Source organism: Lipophrys pholis, assembly GCF_963383615.2.
Source record: "Lipophrys pholis genome assembly, contig: SCAFFOLD_32, whole genome shotgun sequence".
Lineage (NCBI taxonomy): Eukaryota > Metazoa > Chordata > Actinopteri > Blenniiformes > Blenniidae > Lipophrys > Lipophrys pholis.
In genome coordinates this window covers 70,164-93,619 of record NW_028291980.1, presented here as the reverse complement: position 1 = coordinate 93,619, position 23,456 = coordinate 70,164, and the positions used below count along the sequence as shown (strand labels likewise).

Sequence of the window (23,456 nt, the reverse complement as noted above, 5' to 3'; positions counted from 1 at the left end):
ACACAGAAAAGATTCCTCAATGAACATACCTCTCTCCCTCGTCACAGTTGCATGTTTACAAACTCTTCACAAGAGGGCAGTGTTGCACCACAAGTCTGTGTGTGTGTGTGTGTGTGTGTGTGTGTGTGTGTGTGTGTGTGTGTGTGTGTGTGTGTGTGTGTGTGTGTGTGTGTGTGTGTGTGTGTGTGTGTGTGTGTGTGTGTGTGTGTGTGTGTTCCGTCTGCAGCCAGCAGCCCTGAGAGAGAATCAGCACTGCTGATGTGGACATCAAGAAGAAATGATTGTTAAAGGAGAACCGTTTCAAATAAAAACAAAGTGTCGCGTCATTCAAAGCACAAAACCTTTAAACTGGACGAGGAGGCGGAGTCTGTGTTCAAAACTTTGACGGCAAATAAAAACAGAACCGCTCCACCACTGAAAGTGATATTGGGGATTATTGAGGAGGAGAGTCTCCTCTGTCATTTAGTAGGTTTCTGAAGTCGATAGATATTCGTGCTCAGAGTAGCTAGTGTTTGAAAATCTTATTTTGAAAGGCAAATTGTGGCCTTCCTGTCAGATTTAGGACACGGGTCCCAGCGTGTGATTTGTCGGGCTCGATGAAACGAACAATTGACTTTTGGTTTGATCTTTCTACGACATTCCTAACGGCTGTGGTCGCTGTTTTAGTTTCTCTAGGAGGCGCTAGAGAGTACATTTTGGCTCTCTGGGGGTTAATGAGCGTGCCAAAATTGGTGAGTTTTTGAGCATGTTTAGGGTTTTTTTATACAGGTTTTTATTATTTTTTTACAAAAAACTAATAAGAAACATTCCAAATGAAACAGGGTCCTGGCCTCCAGGTCCAGGCCTCCTTTGGAGGTCCTGGTCTTTCTGCTCGGTCCCTCATAATGGTGACTTCAGCTCAAACATCTGCAATTAAAAAAAGATTTTACTGCCAGAGTGCAGAATACCCGCGGATGTTCCAGCCCTTGGTTTGGCATGCTGCTCTGGTTTTGATTTTTAGTTTAAAAGGCTCAAACAGAGTTGTACTTTTCAGGCGAAAGCAGTAGTGTGTTACTCTAAAAGGCCAGCAGAGGGCGCATGGCGATTGAAGGAGCCTAAAAGCTGCACAGAGGCAGCAGCATATTAAATCCTGCAGCCGAGCCAAACCCCAGCTCAAGTGGTCTGCCTCTTTGTTTCCTATTACAGGATTGAATCACACCCCTATATGACACACACTGGGTCAGGGGGGCAACAATGGCAGAGTGAGGGAGAGTTTGGAGCTCCAGCTGGGAGATCAGTGACTCTTCATCCAGGAGAGATCAGCCTGCTTTGAAAGCTGAAGCTCAACATGGAGCGTGTCAGAGGTTGACAGTGAATTCTCCACTGCAGCACCTTGCTTCTTCAACCAAGCTTTGAAATGTGGAGCTCCACACGGCTCTGCCACAGTCACAGGACTAAAGCCCAGAGAAGAAGTCTCAGTTTCTCATGGAGATCCTCAGTGTGGATCATCTCATATCAGCCTGATGTCTGACCTTTAGTGTCAACACAACTTTCACTGCACACAAACTCAAACATGGAGTCTGACCTCAGAGTCTCCAGACTACAGAGTGGACTCTCCAGAAAACCACACAGCTGCTCAACTCCTGAATCCTGCAGCGGGTTCTCACTCAGGTCCAGATGTTTCAGATGTTTCAGGAGGGAGGGGTTGGACTTCAGAGCTGAAGCCACAGAAGAACAGCTGATCTCTGACAACCTGCAGCCCCTCAACCTGAATAAAGAGAGAAAGAAGTGAGATTAGAGGACAAAGTTTGATGTTGAAGTCATTGAGACTGAAGAATTCAATTCAATTCAATTCAATTTTATTTGTAAAGCGCTAAATCACATCAACAAACATCTCAAAGCGCTCTTACAATGATAGAGTACAACAGGACCCAACTAAACCCTTCCAAAGCAAGCAGGTGTAACAAGCAACAGTGGCCAGGAAAAACTCCCTCGCATGGAGAGAAGTTCAAGAACTCCCTCTTCAGGAAGAAACCGTGGGGCGGACCCTAGACTCTGGAAGGACGGCCATCCGCCTTGACCGGTTGGGGGGAGAAGTACATGGGATAGGACAGGGAGAGAGAGGAAAAGAAGAGGGAGAGAGAGAGTGGCAGACAGGCCAGATAAGTACAAATACTAAGAAAAGTCTATGATGAGCGTTGGTCTGATGATGAGCCAATCTCAGTCTGGAGTTTAAGGGCCGTGCCGTTGCGGTGGGGTCCCGGTGCTGTGGTGGGGTTGGGTAGTAGGACCGTCGTAACTCCACTCTGTGAGTCTTGGGTCTGATCCCCTGGATCCTGCTCTCCTCCTGTCAGGGATAAAAAAGACTGCGGCAGTGTCTGGTGGCTCCAGTAATGTTGTTACACAGAGAGAAAGAAAGAAAGACAAGAAACAGAACCTCCAAATGTAGAGTTCCTCCCTTTAACGGGAGAGAAAAAATCCCCTCAGCAGTCTAGGCCTATAGCAGCTCAACTTAGTGGTCCTATTTTATTCCTATTTTATTCCTAAGGATAAGCTTTATCAAATAGGAATGTTTTTAGTCTACTCTTAAATAAACTAATGGTGTCGGCCTTTCGGACCGAGGCTGGTAGTTGATTCCAGAGTAAAGGAGCCATATGGCTGAAACTCCTGCCTCCTGTTTTACTTTTATGGACTTTAGGGATTACCAACAGTCCTGCATCCTCAGAGCGAAGGGCTCGTGGAGGGTGATAAACTTCTAGAAGTTTCTCGATATAGGACGGAGCCTTCTGATGAAGAGTTTTATATGTGATCAGAAGGATCTTGAATTCTATTCTAGATTTAATTGGAAGCCAGTGTAAGGATGCTAAGACTGGGGAGATGTGCTCTCTTCTTCCAGTTCTGGTTAGTAAACGTGCAGCAGCGTTCTGCACTAGCTGTAAGGTCCTAACAGAGGAGTTTGGACATCCTGACATTAGGGAGTTACAATAATCTAATCTTGAAGTCACAAAGGCATGAATAATTTTTTCTGCATCTTTGAAGGACAAGAAGTTTCTAATTTTTGCAATATTCCTTAGATGGAAGAAGGCTGTCCTGGAGACATGTTTAACATGGGAAATAAAGGACAGATCCTGATCAAAAATAACACCCAGGTTCCTAATATCACTGTTAGAGGTTAAGGTAATATTATCTAACCTAATCAGACTGTCTGAAAAGTTATCCATGAGCTTTTTAGGACCTAGGATTAGAACCTCAGTCTTGGATGTGTTGAGCATTAAGAAGTTGATAGACATCCAGGACTTAACGTCCCTGAGGCAGGACTCTAGTTTAACAAGTTGGTCGGCCTGATTGGCTTTAATTGATAAATATAGCTGAGTATCATCTGCATAACAATGAAAGTTAATGCTGTGTTTCCTAATTATATTTCCGAGTGGCAACATATAGAGATTAAACAATATCGGTCCGAGGACGGAGCCTTGTGGTACTCCACACCGGACCCGTTCATGCATTGAAGATTTGTTATTTACATGAACAAATTGAAACCGGTCAGATAAATATGATTTAAACCAGTTTAAGGCTAAGTTTTTAATGCCGACGGCATCTTCTAATCTCCTTAAAAGTATATTATGATCGACAGTATCAAATGCGGCACTAAGGTCCAGAAGAACTAAAACCGATAGAAGACCTCTATCTGAGGCCGTTAGAAGGTCATTAGTAACTTTTAGCAGTGCAGTCTCTGTACTGTGGTTCATTCTGAAGCCGGACTGAAGGTCCTCTAACAGATTATTCTCGTGCAGATAATCATTGAGTTGTTTAGCGACTACTTTCTCCAGAACCTTTGACAGGAAAGGAAGGTTGGAGATGGGCCTGTAGTTTGAGAGAAGGCTTGTGTCTAAGTTTGGCTTCTTAATGAGAGGTTTAATAACTGCTAGTTTAAAGGATTGGGGCACATAGCCTATTGATAGAGACTGGTTAATAATTGCGAGTATAGAATTATTAATTAGTGGCAGTGCCTCTTTCAGAATTCTAGTAGGAATTGGGTCCAACAGGCTAGTAGTTGGTTTAGCAGAAGAAATAAGGGAATTTAGTTCGACTAGTTGTATTTGCTGAAAGCATTCCAGATGACTGTTAGGTTTAACCAGTTCCTCTGTTATGGGGCTAACGGACAGTAGGGTTTGATGGATGTTATCCCTAAGCGTTGTAATTTTATTTTGAAAGAACTTCATGAAGTCCTCACTACATATATTGTTAGGAATGGTGGGCTCAACGCTATTTTGGTTCTTGGTCAGTTTGGCTACAGTACTGAAAAGAAACCGAGGGTTGTTTTTGTTTTCCTCTATTAAGGATGAGTAGTAATTAGTTCTACTTCTACTCAGAGCTTTCTCATAAGTTTTGAAGCTATCCTTCCAGGCTATATAATCTAGGTCTGTTTTTGTTGAACGCCAAGTTCTTTCTAATCTACGGGAGCGTTGTTTAAGCTCGCGGGTTGATGAGTTAAACCATGGGGAGGACTTTTCCTGTTTTTTCATTTTCATTTTTTGAGGAGCTATGTCGTCTAGCGTTGTTTTTAGCATATCTGTCAGACTGTTTGTTAGGTATTCAATGTCTGAGCTAGCAACAGTATACGGGTCAGGAAGATTCACTACTGATTCTATAGCAGAGGGAATTCTTTCCTTGAATTTAGTTACTATGTTATCAGAGAGAGACCTGGTTAACACGGCTTTAGCCGGAGGTTTATAACTATTTAGAACAAAGTCAAAGGTTATTAAGAAGTGATCTGACAGGACATCATTGTGAGGAGAGATGGTCAGATGCTCTATATTCAAACCATAAGTTAGAATAAGGTCTAAGGTGTGTAGATGTTTATGGGTAGGCCCGTCTACTACCTGAGAGAAACCTAGAGAGTCAAGTGTAGATTTAAAGCTGGCACTGAAACTATCATTTTCTACGTCAACATGAACATTGAAGTCTCCTACCATGATAACCTTATCTTTAGTCAGGGCTAGATCTGACAAAAATTCAGAGAATTCAGTTAGAAAAGTTGAATAAGGTCCAGGAGGACGATAAATGATTACAAATTCTACAGAGTTTACTATTTTATTTGACGGGTGTCGCATGGTCATGCTCAGACTCTCAAAAGAACTAAAGTTGGGTTTTGGGTTCATGTTAATTAGTAACTGAGAGTTAAAGATGGCTGCCACGCCCCCTCCTCGACCACTTTCACGAGCTATTTGAGTGTTAATATGACTTGGAGGGGAGGCTTCATTTAGACTAACATACTCATCTTTACGTAGCCAGGTTTCTGTTAATCCAAAGAGATCAATGTTGTGTTCGGTTATCAGATCATTGACTAGAAGAGCTTTGGATGATAAAGATCTAATGTTTAGGAAACCACATTTAATTTTTTTGTCTTGATTTTGTCTAGTTTCACACTTGATACGGATTAAGTTTTTGTAGTCATTAGAAGTTATTTTCCTAGGTTTAGATAGTTTTATACTTGTGGTGGTCCGAGGGATAGACACAGTCTCTATGGGATGTTTAACTAAGTTAGCTATGGTTGGTGACTGCCCAGAGGGAAACTCAGAGAGGCGTGTAGGACTGCGACTCTGTTGCCTGGTCCCCACTCTGGTGCGTCAGGATGGAGGAGCTAATCTTTTAACTATGTTTCTAGATAAGAGGTACGCTCCATCCAACGTGGGATGGATGCCGTCCCTCCTGATGAGACCAGGCTTGCCCCAGAAGGACTTCCAATTATTAATGAAGCCTACCGAGTTACTGGGACACCACCCTGACAGCCAGCGGTTAAAAGATGACGTGCGGCTAAACATCTCGTCACTGATGAGGTTTGGGAGGGGGCCAGAGAAAACTACTTCGTCTGAAATGGTCCGCGCGTATGTGCACACTGACTCTACGTTAGCTTTGAGGACCTCAGACTTCTTCAGGCGAACGTCGTTTCCACCGCAGTGGATTACAATCCGTTTAAATCTCCGTTTATTCTTGGTCATTAGCTTTAGCTGGGACTCAATGTCGCCTGCTCTGGCCCCAGGCAGGCAGCTAACTGTGGCCGCTGGTTGTCCTAGGTTAACGTGTCTCACTATTGAGGAGCCAATAACCAGCGTGTCCTTCTCAGCCAGCGTGCTGCTGAGTGGGGCAAACATATTGGAGACACTGACGGAGGCCTGCGGGGTGTAGCGGGGGTGTCCGGTAGACTTCTTGCTGCTACGTTTACCCCTGGCAGTCACCCAACCGCCCTGTTCCCCCGGCTGCTCGGGGGCCACTGAGGGGGGGTTAAAGTTAGCAGCTACCTGCGCTGCTAAGCTAGAACGCTCCCCTCCAGCTAAACCTGGCGGCTGTTTACTAGCTACAGGGCTAGCCCTAAGCTCGACAGAGAGGAGACGTTCCTCAAGCTGACTCAGCCTCGCCTCAAGTGCTACAATAAAGCTACACTTTTCACAGGTCCCTGTGTCAGTAACTGAGGTCGAGGTGTAGCTAAACATCTGACATTTGGAGCAGGAAAAAATAGGAGGAGAGGAGGGGGAAGCCATGGCTAAACAGGTGCTAATAGGAGCTAAAACAGCTAAAACAAAGCAAAAACAGAGAGAAACTGGAAGGCAATCACCTTTTCGGTTTAGGAATCCGGTTCTTTCCGTGCGGTTCTTTTCGTCCAGTAGTTGGGTTAAGCAGCTCACCTGCTCTGAGCTCACCTGCTCTGAGCTCACCTGCTCTGAGCTCACCTGCTCTGAGCTCACCTGCTCTGAGCTCACCTGCTCTGAGCTCACCTGCTCTGAGCTCACCTGCTCTGAGCTCACCTGCTCTGAGCTCACCTGCTCTGAGCTCACCTGCTCTGAGCTCCGAAGGTTCAGACTGGAAGAGTTTAGAAATGTAAAGTCCAAACAGCTGAAGCCACCAGGAGGAGAAGAGTCTCATCAACATGCTGATCACTAACATGCTGCAGAGCTCAGTCCATCTCTGTCCTCCAACATCTGGATCACAACACACACACACACACACACACACACACTCACACACACACACACACACCCTCCTCCCCCTCCTCCTCCTCCTGCTCCTCCTCCTCCTCCTCTTCCTCCTCCTCCTCCTCCTCCTCCTCCTCCTCCTCCCCCTCCTCCTCCTCATCCTCCTCCTCCTCCAGTGCTATAAGAACCTTTAAATTCAGTGTCTATAATGAAATTCTCTATATTTTTCCATCAGTTCCTGAAAATGAAGTCAGTTTAACTGAAACTTCTGGTGAAAATCCACTGAAACGTCAAAACAAAGTGTATAAATCCTTTAAAGCTCCTGGCTTGGTGGGACCAGATTGGACCTCTTGGTGGGTTCTGGTCCACGGGCCTTATGTCCTCTGCTGTTATGTGAAAGTCAAACTTAAGGACTGGTGACGTCACACTCCTTCTCCTCCTCCTCCACCCTGTGCTGGAGGCTCCGCCCCTCTGCAGGGATCTTTGGGATCATTATGTTACATTACTGCATGGAAGTGAAGCCAGAGTGTTTTATGAAGTAATCATGGAACCTGATTGTAACTAACTTCACTTCCAGGTCTTGTATGGCGTTCTGACCGCAGGCTGAGGTCTGCATGAGGCAGCAGGGGGCGCTCCGCTATGAGACGCATCATTAATAGAACTTCTTTCTAATGAAGCCAGACTTTTGCTTCATCAGTAATGACTAAACAAACCACATACTACTGAAAGGAAAGCTTGGATTTGGAGCCATAAAATGATCCTTTTAACGGCTTCATGTGAAAGAAAAGTAGAATCAGAGTGTTTCTGTAGGTTGTCATTGTCCCTCATCACGGTGTGTTAACAGTTAAATATGTGTCTGTGCACAGTGACGTGTCTGCTCAGTACAGGGTGGAGCTCTTACCACTCCACACCTCACAGGTTCTACTGGAGTCACAAGAAGTTGGAGGCGCATGGAGCGGTGACGTCAGCGTGAACAGGGCCGCTCGGAGGGGCCTGGAGGCTACAATGACGTCATTCAGCCGCACGGAGCCAAACAGAGCTCGCGGACACGTCAAGAATAAAACAGGCTTTATGGATCAGTGGCGCCACCAGCTGGAATCCTGGACTCACCGTGAGTACAATTCTTTTGAAGGTGTGGAAAAAGTTAAAGTTAAAGCCTTGGGCTGCTGTTTCTATAGCTACAGACCAGAACTAATCATAGAGCTACACAGAAAAGATTCCTCAATGAACACACCTCTCTCCCTCGTCACAGTTGCATGTTTACAAACTCTTCACAAGGGGGCAGTGTTGCACCACAAGTCTGTGTGTGTGTGTGTGTGTGTGTGTGTGTGTGTGTGTGTGTGTGTGTGTGTGTGTGTGTGTGTGTGTGTGTGTGTGTGTGTGTGTGTGTGTGTGTGTGTGTGTGTGTGTGTGTGTGTGTGTGTGTGTGTGTGTGTTCCGTCTGCAGCCAGCAGCCCTGAGAGAGAATCAGCACTGCTGATGTGGACATCAAGAAGAAATGATTGTTAAAGGAGAACCGTTTCAAATAAAGACAAAGTGTCGCGTCATTCAAAGCACAAAACCTTTAAACTGGAGGAGGAGGCGGAGTCTGTGTTTAAAACTTTGACGGCAAATAAAAACAGAACCGCTCCACCACTGAAAGTGATATTGGGGATTATTGAGGAGGAGAGTCTCCTCTGTCATTTAATAGGTTTCTGAAGTCGATAGATATTCGTGCTCAGAGTAGCTAGTGTTTGAAAATCTTATTTTGAAAGGCAAATTGTGGCCTTCCTGTCAGATTTAGGTCAGGGGTCCCAGCATGTGATTTGTCAGGCTCGATGAGACGAACAATTGAGTTTTGGTTTGATCTTCACTACGACATTCCTACGGGCTGTGGTCGCCATTTAAGTGTTTTTGGTGGCTGTTGTAGTGTTTGTAGGTGGCGCTAGAGAGCACAGTTTGGCTCTCTGGGGGTTAGTTTTTACATTTTCTTATAATGTTATCCAGTGTTAATTAGTGTGCCAAATTTGGTGAGTCCTTGAGCATGTCTGGGGGTGAAATATATTCTGCTTCAGAGGTTGAGGGCCGTTTTTGGTAGAAGATCATACATTGAAAGGCAAACTGTGGACTTCCTGTTGGATTTAGTTCTGGGGTAGCGGTACGTGATTTTTAGGTCTCGATGAGCCGAACAATTGAGTTGATGTTTGATCTCTCTACGACATTCCTACGGGCCGCGGTAGCCATTTTGGTTGTTCTAGGTGGCGCTAGAGAGACATTTTGGCTCTTTGGGGGTTCGTTTTTACATTTTCTTATAATGTCATCCCTTGCTAATGAGCGTGCCAAATTTGGTGAGTTTTTGAGCATGTTTAGGGGTTTTATACAGGTTTTTTTTTACAAAGAACTAATAATAAGAAACATTACAAACACAACAGGGTCCTGGCCTCCTTTGGAGGTCCTGGCCTCCTTTGGAGGTCCTGGTCTTTCTGCTCGGTCCTTCATAATGGTCACATCAGCTCAAACATCTGCAATTAAGAAAAGATTTTACTGCCAGAGTGCAGAATACCCGCGGATGTTCCAGCCCTTGGTTTGGCATGCTGCTCTGGTTTTGGCCCTCGAGGAAAAGTAATTGAGGAGCCCCGGTGTTAAGGATGAAAAAAAAAAGGTGCAGCAATTTAAAGCGTATTTAAAAGATGTTAAAAAGTCAATAGGACTAAATTACAGCTCAGGGTTAAAACAATAAATTAAATAAGTTCAAAGTGATTAAATCTAGACCCCCTATAGATATATTACATTTTACTGTCTCAAATAGAGTTTAAAAGGCTCAAACAGAGTTGTACTTTTCAGGCGAAAGCAGTAGTGTGTTACTCTAAAAGGCCAGCAGAGGGCGCATGGCGATTGAAGGAGCCTAAACGCTGCATAGAGGCAGCAGCATATTAAATCCTGCAGCCGAGCCAAACCCCAGCTCAAGTGGTCTGCCTCTTTGTTTCCTATTACAGGATGGAATCACACCCCTACATGACACACACTGGGTCAGGGGGGCAACAGTGGCAGAGTGAGGGAGAGTTTGGAGCTCCAGCTGGGAGATCAGTGACTCTTCATCCAGGAGAGATCAGCCTGCTTTGAAAGCTGAAGCTCAACATGGAGCGTGTCAGAGGTTGACAGTGAATTCTCCACTGCAGCACCTTGCTTCTTCTACCAAGCTTTGAAATGTGGAGCTCCACACGGCTCTGCCACAGTCACAGGACTAAAGCCCAGAGAAGAAGTCTCAGTTTCTCATGGAGATCCTCAGTGTGGATCATCTCATATCAGCCTGATGTCTGACCTTTAGTGTCAACACAACTTTCACTGCACACAAACTCAAACATGGAGTCTGACCTCAGAGTCTCCAGACTACAGAGTGGACTCTCCAGAAAACCACACAGCTGCTCAACTCCTGAATCCTGCAGCTGGTTCCTACTCAGGTCCAGATGTTTCAGATGTTTCAGGAGGGAGGGGTTGGACTTCAGAGCTGAGGCCACAGAAGAACAGCTGATCTCTGACAACCTGCACCACTCCAACCTGAATAAAGAGAGAAAGCAGCAGAATGAATGAGGAGAACCAATCAGATGTGTTGATGGAGAAATGAGCAGCTCCACATTACTGTGTCCTGATCAATGAGCTGTTCTGTTGTTGTGGATCTTCATCACACTCATCCTCCACATGTCAGCACAACATTGCCACTCCTCCTCATGTCCACACACATCAGTAACAAGCTGCTGAGCTCAGTCCATCTCTCACTGCAGGATCAGAGTCTCACATCACAGCTGCTCACAAACATTTCTCCTTCTACAACAGTAACAGACAGTCAACTGACCCCAGAGTCTCCAGACTACAGAGTGGACTCTCCAGAAAACCACACAGCTGCTCAACTCCTGAATCCTGCAGCTGGTTCACACTCAGGTCCAGATGTTTCAGATGTTTCAGGAGGGAGGGGTTGGACTTCAGAGCTGAGGCCACAGAAGAACAGCTGATCTCTGACAACCTGCAGCCCCTCAACCTGAATAAAGAGAGAAAGAAGTGAGATTAGAGGACAAAGTTTGATGTTGAAGTCATTGAGACTGAAGAAGGTTCAGACTGGAAGAGTTTAGAAATGTAAAGTCCAAACAGCTGAAGCCACCAGGAGGAGAAGAGTCTCATCAACATGCTGATCACTAACATGCTGCAGAGCTCAGTCCATCTCTGTCCTCCAACATCTGGATCACAACACACACACACACACACACACACACACACACACACACACACACACACACACACACACACACACACACACACACACACACACACACACACACACACACACACACACACACACACACACACACACACACACACACACACACACACACACACACACACTCCTCCTCCTGCTCCTCCTCCACCCTGTGCTGGAGGCTCCGCCCCTCTGCAGGGATCGTTGGGATCATTATGTTACATTACTGCATGGAAGTGAAGCCAGAGTGTTTTATGAAGTAATCATGGAACCTGATTGGAACTAACTTCACTTCCAGGTCTTGTATGGCGTTCTGACCGCAGGCTGAGGTCTGCATGAGGCAGCAGGGGGCGCTCCGCTATGAGACGCATCATTAATAGAACTTCTTTCTAATGAAGCCAGACTTTAGCTTCATCAGTAACTACTAAACAAACCACATACTACTGGAAAGGAAAGCTTGGATTTGGAGCCATAAAATGATCCTTTTAACGGCTTCATGTGAAAGAAAAGTAGAATCAGAGTGTTTCTGTAGGTTGTCATTGTCCCTCATCACGGTGTGTTAACAGTTAAATATGTGTCTGTGCACAGTGACGTGTCTGCTCAGTACAGGGTGGAGCTCTTACCGCTCCACACCTCACAGGTTCTACTGGAGTCACAAGAAGTTGGAGGAGCATGGAGCGGTGACGTCAGCGTGAACAGGGCCGCTCGGAGGGGCCTGGAGGCTACAATGACGTCATTCGGCGGCACGGAGCCGTACAGAGCTCGCGGACACGTCAAGAATAAAACAGGCTTTATGGATCAGTGGCGCCACCTGCTGGAATCCTGGACTCACCGTGAGTACAATTCTTTTGAAGGTGTGGAAAAAAAGAAGTTAAAACCTTCGGCTGCTGTTTCTAGAGCTACAGACTCAGAACTATTCATGAGCTACACAGAAAAGAATCTCACATGACATCAAGAAGAAATGATTGTTAAAGGAGAACCGTTTCAAATAAAAACAAAGTGTCGCGTCATTCAAAGCACAAAACCTTTAAACTGGACGAGGAGGCGGAGTCTGTGTTTAAAACTTTGACGGCAAATAAAAACAGAACCGCTCCACCACTGAAAGTGATATTGGGGATTATTGAGGAGGAGAGTCTCCTCTGTCATTTAATAGGTTTCTGAAGTCGATAGATATTCGTGCTCAGAGTAGCTAGTGTTTGAAAATCTTATTTTGAAAGGCAAATTGTGGCCTTCCTGTCAGATTTAGGACACGGGTCCCAGCATGTGAATTGTCGGGCTCGATGAAACGAACAATTGACTTTTGGTTTGATCTTTCTACGACATTCCTACGGGCTGTGGTCGCTGTTTTGGTTTCTCTAGGAGGCGCTAGAGAGTACATTTTGGCTCTCTGGGGGTTAATGAGCGTGCCAAAATTGGTGAGTTTTTGAGCATGTTTAGGGTTTTTTTATACAGGTTTTTATTTTTTTTTTACAAAAAACTAATAAGAAACATTCCAAATACAACAGGGTCCTGGCCTCCAGGTCCAGACCTCCTCTGGAGGTCCTGGTCTTTCTGCTCGGTCCCTCATAATGGTGACTTCAGCTCAAACATCTGCAATTAAAAAAAGATTTTACTGCCAGAGTGCAGAATACCCGCGGATGTTCCAGCCCTTGGTTTGGCATGCTGCTCTGATTTTGATTTTTAGTTTAAAAGGCTCAAACAGAGTAGTACTTTTCAGGTGAAAGCAGTAGTGTGTTACTCTAAAAGGCCAGCAGAGGGCGCATGGCGATTGAAGGAGCCTAAAAGCTGCACAGAGGCAGCAGCATATTAAATCCTGCAGCCGAGCCAAACCCCAGCTCAAGTGGTCTGCCTCTTTGTTTCCTATTACAGGATGGAATCACACCCCTACATGACACACACTGGGTCAGGGGGGCAACAATGGCAGAGTGAGGGAGAGTTTGGAGCTCCAGCTGGGAGATCAGTGACTCTTCATCCAGGAGAGATCAGCCTGCTTTGAAAGCTGAAGCTCAACATGGAGCGTGTCAGAGGTTGACGGAGAATTCTCCACTGCAGCACCTTGCTTCTTCTACCAAGCTTTGAAATGTGGAGCTCCACACGGCTCTGCCACAGTCACAGGACTAAAGCCCAGAGAAGAAGTCTCAGTTTCTCATGGAGATCCTCAGTGTGGATCATCTCATATCAGCCTGATGTCTGACCTTTAGTGTCAACACAACTTTCACTGCACACAAACTCAAACATGGAGTCTGACCTCAGAGTCTCCAGACTACAGAGTGGACTCTCCAGAAAACCACACAGCTGCTCAACTCCTGAATCCTGCAGCTCGTTCCAACTCAGGTCCAGATGTTTCAGATGTTTCAGGAGGGAGGGGTTGGACTTCAGAGCTGAGGCCACAGAAGAGCAGCTGATCTCTGACAAACTGCACCACTCCAACCTGAATAAAGAGAGAAAGAAGAGAGATTAGAGGACAAAGTTTGATGTTGAAGTCATTGAGACTGAAGAAGGTTCAGACTGGAAGAGTTTAGAAATGTAAAGTCCAAACAGCTGAAGCCACCAGGAGGAGAAGAGTCTCATCAACATGCTGATCACTAACATGCTGCAGAGCTCAGTCCATCTCTGTCCTCCAACATCTGGATCACAACACACACGCACACGCACACGCACACGCACACACACACACGCACGCACGCACGCACACACGCACACACGCACACACGCACACACGCACACACACACACACACACATAGTTATTGTGTTTTTATTCTTTCCTAAATATTTTAAACTCTAAAAGTTTTTTTTTAATGTTGAACAAGTGTGAATATTTCATTCCAAACTCTTCTATACTGAACTCCAAACCTTTCAACATTTGTTTCCTGAATATTTTATAACTTTGGGGTATATCTCAGTGTAGCTGTTGGTAAAATAAAGGGTTAAACATAGAACTATACAACATAGAACTAGTGTTGTCACGATACCAACATTCTGGTATCGATATCGATACCACCATGTAGTTCGATACGTTTCCAAATAAACAGAGAACACAAAAAATGTCATTAGATACAGCCTGTCTTAAGTACGACCAATGTCTTTAAATGGTTTGTCACTATGCAGTAATCTTTGACAAACTGCAGCCCCTCAACCTGAATAAAGAGAGAAAGTTTCCAGATGTGTGTCAGTAGTTTGGAGATAAACTCAATCACCCTCTTTACTGGTTTCATCTCCATTTAGTCTCAATCTGAAGATTTGGTTTTACATTTGATAATAATTTCTATGATTTCTTCCTTTCTAATGAAATGTCTCTGGGTCTTTCTCTTTACACTCTTTAATAGATTACATGTGTCTTTAATAGGATTCTGCTTTTCTTACATTTCACCACTTTTATTCATATTTATTTAAATCATTTCTTAGTTGTAGTTAACTTATTTTTGTATTTCACATATTTATGTGCCACTTCTTTAGTTTAGTGTTTTATAGATTCTCTGTATCCTGTATTTTTCCTTTTGACAGAATCTTTTAATCCTTCTTTGATCAATAGATGATCTTTGTTATTGTTTTCTTTGTTTAACATTTCTTCCTAATTCTGCATTTCTTACAGCTTTATTCACATTGTTGTCTAGATATTCTGATTCCCAGTCACTTGTAATAAATAGCTCTTTTCCACCAGCTCCTACTCAGCCTTACTCCACTTGACCCTACTGGCCTTGCCTCTACTCCACTCAGCCTCACTTGTTTTCCATTACAATAGAACGACCACGGCGTGGGCGGAGTCATCGGAGCTTTCTCCGTCATGCACAAGTAATCACCCCGATGTGATGCTTCACTGTCCGGTGTTTCGGTTTCACTGGTGCTCCTGTTAACTGGTGACTTCTGCCACAAGCTGTTAGTAGCTACTGATGTTAAAATAAGAAAAACAAACCATACGATACTTTAAATTCTAATAGAAATGTGGTTAAACAGCGTTCACTAGGACAGCTGCGGACTTTGGTCCGTTTTTGTTTTTTATTGTGTTCAGGTTTAAAAAATGGCGGGTGAATGAGCAGCCTGCCGTCTTCTCGTCTTCGCTCGCTTGGAACCTCAGTGTACTACGGTCTACCATGAAAGTACCTGGTAGCAGGGACCATCATGTAGTGGGAAAGTGTCAAAGGTGAGAAAAGAGTCAAGTGGAGTAAGGCTGAGGAGGTGGAGCAGCACCTTAACCTATTTAAGGTGCTGCTCTGGTGAGGACAGGTAACTTGTTTAGAACGTATTCAGGAGCAACACTGATCAGGTCCAATCAGCAGTTTTTCCTTTGGACATGTCAAAGTATTTATTTGATATCCACAGTCCAATTGTTGATTCCTGTCCTCAATGACTCGCCCAATACTGAGTTCCTCTACCACAATAAATGTTTCCTCCTACTGCCACTCTCCCTGGCCCGGTTCACAAACTGTGTCTGCACACCTGGCATCGATTAGGTGGAGGCTTTAGAACCTCCACCTTGCCCTAGCTCTGTACTCTGGACTGTCTGTATTACAATCTGTTGTCCTGATTGTTTTGTAAACAGTTGATGTTGTTGGGAACACTGGTTGTACATCAGGCAATTTGACTGTTGATGATGATGAGTAACAGTGATATGACCACTTTATTCAGTAATGAGTAATCTAACGAGTTACTATTTCCAAACCAGTAATCAGATTAAAGTTACTTCTCCAAGTCACCATGCATTACTATTACTATTGTAGCATTACTATTGTAGCGATAATATTTCAGCATTACTATTGTAGTGTTACTATTGGAGTGTTATTACTGTAGATTTACTATTGTAGCATTACTATTGTAGCATAACTATTGTAGCATTACCATTGGTATATAACTATTGTAGCATTAGTATTGTGGCATTACTATTGTAGCATTACTATTGTAGCATTACTATTGTAGCATTACTATTGTAGCGATAATATTTCAGCATTACTATTGGAGTGTTATTATTGGAGTGTTATTGCTGTAGATTTACTATTGTAGCATTACTATTGTAGCATAACTATTGTAGCATTACCATTGGTATATAACTATTGTAGCATTAGTAGTGTGGCATTACTATTGTGGCATTACTATTGTAGCATTACTATTGTAGCATTACTATTGTAGCATTACCATTGGTATATAACTATTGTAGCATTACCATTGGTATATTACTATTGTAGCATTAGTATTGTAGCATTACTACTTCAGCATAACTATTGTAGTGTTACTATTGTAGCATTACCATTGTAGCATAACTATTGTAGCATTACTATTGTGGCATTACTATTGTGGCATTACTATTGTAGCATTACAATTGTAGCATAACTATTGTAGCATAACTATTGTAGCATTACCATTGGTATATTACTATTGTAGCATTACTATTGTAGCATTACTATTGTAGCATAACTATTGTAGCATTACCATTGGTATATAACTATTGTAGCATTACCATTGGTATATAACTATTGTAGCATTAGTATTGTGGCATTACTATTGTAGCATTACTATTGTAGCATTACTATTGTAGCATTACTATTGTGGCATTAGTATTGTAGCATTACTATTGTGGTGTCCAGCAGGATGAGTTTCTTCTCTACAAAGACACTTTATTATTAAACAGAAGCGGCTGCTCGTTCTCTCCTCCAAACTAAAGGACTCTTCAACACCCCTCTGGATGGAGCCTCCAGAGAACTGCTCTACATTGACATCGTTAAGGCTCCTGCATTCTCCCTTTTTCAACCCATAAGAACAAGAAGAAAGTTCAGCAGTGACTCAGCCAGATGCTGAAAAAAAAGCTTTTTCTGCAGGACAGGTCATACTCCGATAAGAAGCTGCTGAACTCTCAGGCCACGCCCCCTCACAACAGACCACTCCCCCGCAGCAGGCCACGCTTCCTCACAGCAGCCTCACGTCTGTGATTAGGCTTTTAAACTTTTCAACTGCACAGTTTATTTCTGGCCTCCAGGGCTTTCAGAAATACATTCCTCTGAACTGTTTCAGCAATAAAAGAGAGTTGTTGGTCCGGTTTTAACTGCAGGAGCTGACAGCTGTTCGTGATGCGTTCAGGTGCATCATGTAAGCCTGCACTCTCACATTTTAACGAGCTGCAGCGCTCGTACAGTAGCGATGTTACGAGCTAAATATGATTAAAATATGACTGATAGTCATGAGCATACTGGAACACGCATGAGCAGCACACGGCAGAGCAGCAGTTTCGGCAGAGCGGCTCCCACATGGTTCGGCCAGGGAGGTTGGAAAAGCCAAAACTAATTTCTTCAGCCAGAAGAAGCTGGAAGAAGGAAATGACGTCATTTTCTTCGGCAGGACCTGCACTGCGAACTTTCATCTTGTTCTTATGGACTATGAAGAGGCCTTTACAGACACACACAGAGCATGCAGTCAGACCTGACCCGACCCCTTCTCCACTCTGAGCCAATCACAGACCAACTCGATCTGGTGACATAAAATAATTGGAACCAAGAAATATCAACACTAAACTATATCATTGCATCAAGAACTGCAGAGATTTTGAACTCTTTTTGTCATTTTTTTCTTTTTCAATCAATCAATCAATGAAAGACTTCATTTTTCCCCTTGGGGGGTAATTAAAAGGTTGAATAGCGCAGAGAGTGCAAATATATAAATCTATAAATAGATATATAGATAAATAGATAAATAAATAAATAAATAAATAGATAAATAGATGAATACATAAATAGTGCAACAACAGACTACAACTACATCACCACATAAATAACTAGCTGCAATAGTAACAATCTGATAATAAAAGCGTGAGTCAGATATAAATACAACAAAGAATGAAGGTCAAAGGTTAAATATGTATCAGCAGGTGCAGGAGGCAGTGGTCAGCAGAGCTTTTGGCAAAACCGGTTGTAATTTTTATGTTCAGAGGATGGGGTGTTGTCGGCAGCTGTTGAAAATAACTAAAACGTTACTTGTAATCTAACGTAGTTACTTTTAAAAACAAGTAATTAGTAAAGTAACTAGTAATCAGTAATTAGAATACTTTTTCAAGGTAACTGTGTCAACACTGATTAGTATTGATCAAAGAGCCATGGATCATGAACAAAAAATGGAATCTGATGTGCATCAGATAACCTCGGGGCACCACCTGTTTAACAGGAAATGATGCCAATTTATATCAGTCTCATCAAGATATACTGTACAAAACTATTCATTGGAATTTGAAGTCATAGTAATATTAATATCAATTAACACAATTAATCATAAAGGATGAAGAATTTCAGAGTTCCTGACATAGAAGAGGTCGACATTTAATCCACCCTTGTACACATTAATAAGACAGCAAGTAGTGACAGTAGGATTCCTAAGATTATATTCATTTAAAATGAAAAGAAGAAAACTACACAGGTTCTGTGTGAGGGTCAGAAAGTAAAGACAGTGGTTCATGAAGCTTCATCTGGCCATCACTAGAATAAACTATTCTATTCTATTTTGTCCCGTTGCTGTGCTTCACTCCACTGATTTGACTGGTTGCTTCATAAGAAGTACTGCTCACTGTGAGGCTCTCGACTCTGCTCTCTCATCCTCCTCTCTTTCCTTGGTGGATCCTCAGCCTCCTAAGTGATGATATTTTCATCCAGCCACAGGAGCACACCTGAAGTGAGTGTCCTGCTGCTGCTGTGCTTGTCTCATGTGTGGTGTTCTTGCTCGTAGTCGTGTCGGTGTCAGAGTCTGAGGCAGAACTCTGTGACATGGAGCATCACAAACACAGTGAGTGGAGGAAGTAAAGCTGCTGCTCTCCACCTGAACTTACACTGGAAACTTTACTTTGTAGTTTTACTTCCTGATTAATAGAGGAGAAAACATCAAGAGGCTGCAGTGTTCTACTGAGATGTTTTACTGATGTTCTAGAGATGTGAGCAGGAGAACAGAGAGTGGTGGATATTAATGATCAATAATGTCAGAACCTGAGAGCTTCCAGTTTACAGTGAGGACTCTCCAGTCCAGCCGACAGCCGCTTCACTCCTGAATCCTGCAGCTTGTTGTAACTCAGGTCCAGATGTGTCAGACTGGAGGACTGAGAGCTGAGGACTGAGGACAGAGCTCCACAGCTTCTCTCTGACAGACCACAGCCGCTCAACCTGAAGAAGAACCAACAATGAAAACCAGTTCAATGTGTGTCATGGACTCAGTTCTACATATTTGTTCATGAACCACGTACACAGCTTTGTTGGAGGCTTTGACCACTGGCAGCAGCTTCAGAAGAGCCTCCTCTGAAGCAGAGTATTTCTTCAGGTCAAACTCCTTCAGATCTTCTTCTGATGACAGTAAGATGAAGACCAGAGCTGACCACTGAGCAGGAGACAGTCTATCAGTGGAGAGACGTCCTGATCTCAGGGACTGTTGGATCTCCTCCACCAGAGAACCATCGTTCAGTTCATTCAGACAGTGGAACAGATTGATGCTTCTCTCTGCAGACAGATTCTCACTCAGCTTCTCCTTGATGTACTGGACTGTTTCCTGATTGGTCTGTGAGCTACTTCCTGTCTGTGTCAGCAGACCTCGGAGGAGACTCTGATTGGTCTGCAGTGAAAGACCCAGGAGGAAGCAGAGGAACAAGTCAAGGTGTCCATTTGGACTCTTCAAGGCCTCGTCCACTGCTCTCTGATGGAGATGGTGGAGATTGTTCTCCATCAGGACTGTTTGTTGTTGTTCATCCAGGAGGTTGATTCCAGAGCTGATGAAGGTCTGATGGACATGAAGAGCAGCCAGAAACTCCTGAAGGCTCAGATGGATGAAGCAGAAGACCTTGTCCTGGTACAGGCCTTGCTCCTCTTTAAAGACCTGTGTGAACATTCCAGAGTACAGTGAGGCTGCTCTGAGATCCAGGCCAAACTCTGTCAGGTCGGAGTCATAGAAGATCAGATTTCCTTTCTGCAGCTCATCAAAAGCCAGTTTTCCCAGAGACTCCACCATCTCCCTGCTCTCTGGACTCCAGTGTGGATCTGTGGCAGCTCCTCCATCATACTTGACCTTCTTGACTTTGGCCTGGACCACCAGGTGGTGGATGTACATCTGAGTCATGGTCTTGGGCAGCTCTCCTCCCTCTCTGCTCTTCAACACCTCCTCCAGAACTGTAGCAGTGATCCAGCAGAAGACTGGGATGTGGCACATGATGTGGAGGCTTCGTGAGGTCTTGATGTGGGAGATGATCCTGCTGGCCTGCTGCTCCTCTCTGAACCTCCTCCTGAAGTACTCCTCCTTCTGAGGGTCAGTGAACCCTCGGACCTCCGTCACCATGCCGACACAGTCAGGAGGGATGTGATTGGCTGCTGCAGGTCGTGTGGTGATCCAGAGGCGAGCAGAGGGAAGCAGGTTCCCCCTGATGAGGTTTGTCAGCAGCACATCCACTGAGGTGGACTCTGTAACATCAGTCAGGATCTCAGGGTGCTGGAAGTCCAGAGGGAGTCGACACTCATCCAGACCGTCAAAGATGAAGACCACCCGGAGGTCTTCAAAGCTGCAGAGTCCTGCTTCTTTTGTTGGAGTGAAGAAGTGATGAACAAGTCCCACCAAGCTGAACTTCTTCTCCTTCAGCACATTCAGCTCTCTGAAGGTGAATGGAAATGTGAAGTGGACGTCCTGGTTGCTTTGGTCTTCAGCCCAGTCCAGAGTGAACTTCTGTGTCAGGACTGTTTTCCCAATGCCAGCCACTCCCTTTGTCAGCACTGTTCTGATTGGTGGAGAGCTTCCAGGTGAGGCTTTAAAGAGGTCTCCTGGTCTGATGCTGCTTTCTGCTCTGGCTGCTCTCCTGGATGCTGTTTCAATCTGTCTGACCTCATGTTCCTCATTGACCTCTGCAGTCCCTCCCTCTGTGATGTGGAGCTCTGTGTAGATCTGCTTCAGGAGGGTGGACTCTCCTGCTTTAGAGAGCCCCTCAAACACAACCTGGAACCTCTCCTTCAGGGCACATTTCACCTTCTGTTGGCAGACTCCAGCAGAAGTTCCTGAAAAGAAGAAACCAGGAATGAGTTGAGTGTGTTTGACATTGAATGTGAAGATGACAGTGTGTTAGTGGAGATGTTTCTCCTCCATCAGCTCCACCCAGCTCCTCAGTGGAAACCAAACAGCCTCTGATCTGATGCAGATGTTTGCATCACATGAGCAGCAGAGTTCAGGAACTCTCTTCATGTCTCCTCTTCTCTGCTGCTTGTTTTGGACTTTCTGCCTGTTTCACACTTTCTGTGTCTGACCTGGAAATGACCTCTGTTCTCTGGATGGACTTGGAAATGGTTTTACCAGATGTGAAATAACAAAGCAGCAGAGTGCAGCCAGCTTTCAATGCACCAGCTATAAATGTGTGAGTGTTAATGTGTTTTAATGATCTGTGTTTGACTATGCGAGGTCAAAGTGAGATAAAGGAAAATGAAACAGACGTTAGTAATGAGGTAATGATTCAAATGGTTGGGAAAGGTGTTTTTAATCATACAAATTGGACTATTATTGGAAAAACTTTTGAAATGTACTAAAGGTAGAAAAATCGTTGTAACGACTTTCACAAAATGCGGACGTTTCCCAGCAGTGATGCCTGTTAGAAGTCACGTACACCTATGCAAAAATGTTATGTAATGTTCAAAGTTGTGAAACCAATGATGAAGGTTGGTGAAAAGTGGGCACCAATCCTGTGAAGGTGACTGTGTATGTTGCCATTATGTAAGTCTGTACGTAAATCAGGGCTAGAAAAGATGTTTCCAAACTGCTATTGGGTATTTCGGGGTATTTTGTAGGGAGAGGACTCCCCGTTGCCTGGTAGGATCAGAGGACTGCTTTGGACAATAGATATTGACAGTCAGAAAGTGTTTAACTTGAAGCAGAAAAATCTCTCTGGATTATACTCTGTGGAGTGAAGATTACCACACCAAGCCACAAGCAGAGTCGTTCATTGCAGGTATGCAAAATATCCTTCCTAAACACCCCACATCCTGAATTTAAAAAGCTTTAGTTGATTTTCCCTTCCTTATTTATGTTGTGGATTATACCATTTACACCTGGATTTCAGAATTCAGATTTCTCAATTACAGCATTTTCTCTTTTTTTTCACATTTTTTTCTTTCTTTAGGGAGCGAGCAGAAAGGCCGAGGCCGCCTGGAGGCCAGGACCCTATTGTATTCGTAATCTTTCTTCTTCTTCTTCTCTTTTCTTTGCAGCAAACTTGCATATAAACTCACTAAATTTGGCACGCTCATAAAGACTGGCGATAGAATTAAGGAAATGTAAAAATTAAACCCCAGAATGCTATAATGTCTCTCTAGCGCCACCTAGAAAAACCAAAACGGGCACCATAGCCCGTAGGAATGTCGTAGAGAGATCAAATCAAAACTCAATTGTTTGTCTCATCAAGGCCAAAAAATCCCGTGCTGGTACCCCATACCTAAATCCAACAGGAAGTCCGCAGTTTGCCTTTCAAAGTACAATTTTCTACCAAAAATGGCCCTCAACCTCTGAAAGAGAATACGTTTGACCCCATAAACATGCTCAAGGACTCACCAAATTTGGCACGCTCATTAACACTGGATAACATAAGAAAATGTAAAAATTAACCCCCAGAGAGCCAAACTGTGCTCTCTAGCGCCACCTACAAATACTACAACAGCCACCAAAAACACTTAAATGGCGACCACGGCCCGTAGGAATGTCGTAGAGAGATCAAACCAAAACTCAATTGTTTGTCTCAGCAAGCCCTACAAATCAAATACTGGTACCCCTGACCTAAATCTTACAGGAAGTCTGCAATTTGTCTTTCAAAGATTTGCGAATGCGAGCTACTATGAGCACAAATATCTATTGACTTCAGAAACCTACTAAATGACAGAGGAGACTCTCCTCCTCAATAATCCCCAATATCATTTTCAGTGGTGGAGCGGTTCTGTTTTTATTAGTCATCAAAGTTTTGAACACAGAATCCGCTTACTCTTCCACGTGGCTTTCAACACACATTTTACATACTAAACCTGCTCACAGGTTGATGAAACTACACCAATGCATAGGTACTGGTCTTGTGTTTTGAATGAGGGGATACTTTTGTTTTTATTTTAAACGGTTCTCCATTAACAATCGTTTTTTCAAGAGGTCCGCATCGGCAGTGCTGATTCTCTCTCACGGCTGCATGCCAAGCTGAGACGGAACACACACACACACACACACACACACACACACACACACACACACACACACACACACACACACACACACAAACACACACACATATACACACACACACACA

At 44.0% G+C, this 23,456-nt stretch overlaps 1 protein-coding gene across 1 annotated transcript in view; it reads right to left on the bottom strand.

Annotated features, from left to right (window-relative positions):
* LOC308128322 (NACHT, LRR and PYD domains-containing protein 12-like) overlaps positions 1-23,456 on the bottom strand; it is a 38,731-nt gene that overhangs the window by 6,025 nt on the left and 9,250 nt on the right. The window contains exons 7-12 of the mRNA XM_080494023.1: positions 19,395-21,180; positions 19,141-19,314; positions 13,433-13,615; positions 10,786-10,968; positions 10,308-10,490; positions 1,565-1,747 (exon numbers count right to left, since the gene is read on the bottom strand). Of these exons, the coding sequence (XP_080350149.1) occupies positions 1,565-1,747; positions 10,308-10,490; positions 10,786-10,968; positions 13,433-13,615; positions 19,141-19,314; positions 19,395-21,180 (2,692 nt within the window). The remainder of the gene's footprint in view (positions 1-1,564; positions 1,748-10,307; positions 10,491-10,785; positions 10,969-13,432; positions 13,616-19,140; positions 19,315-19,394; positions 21,181-23,456) is intronic.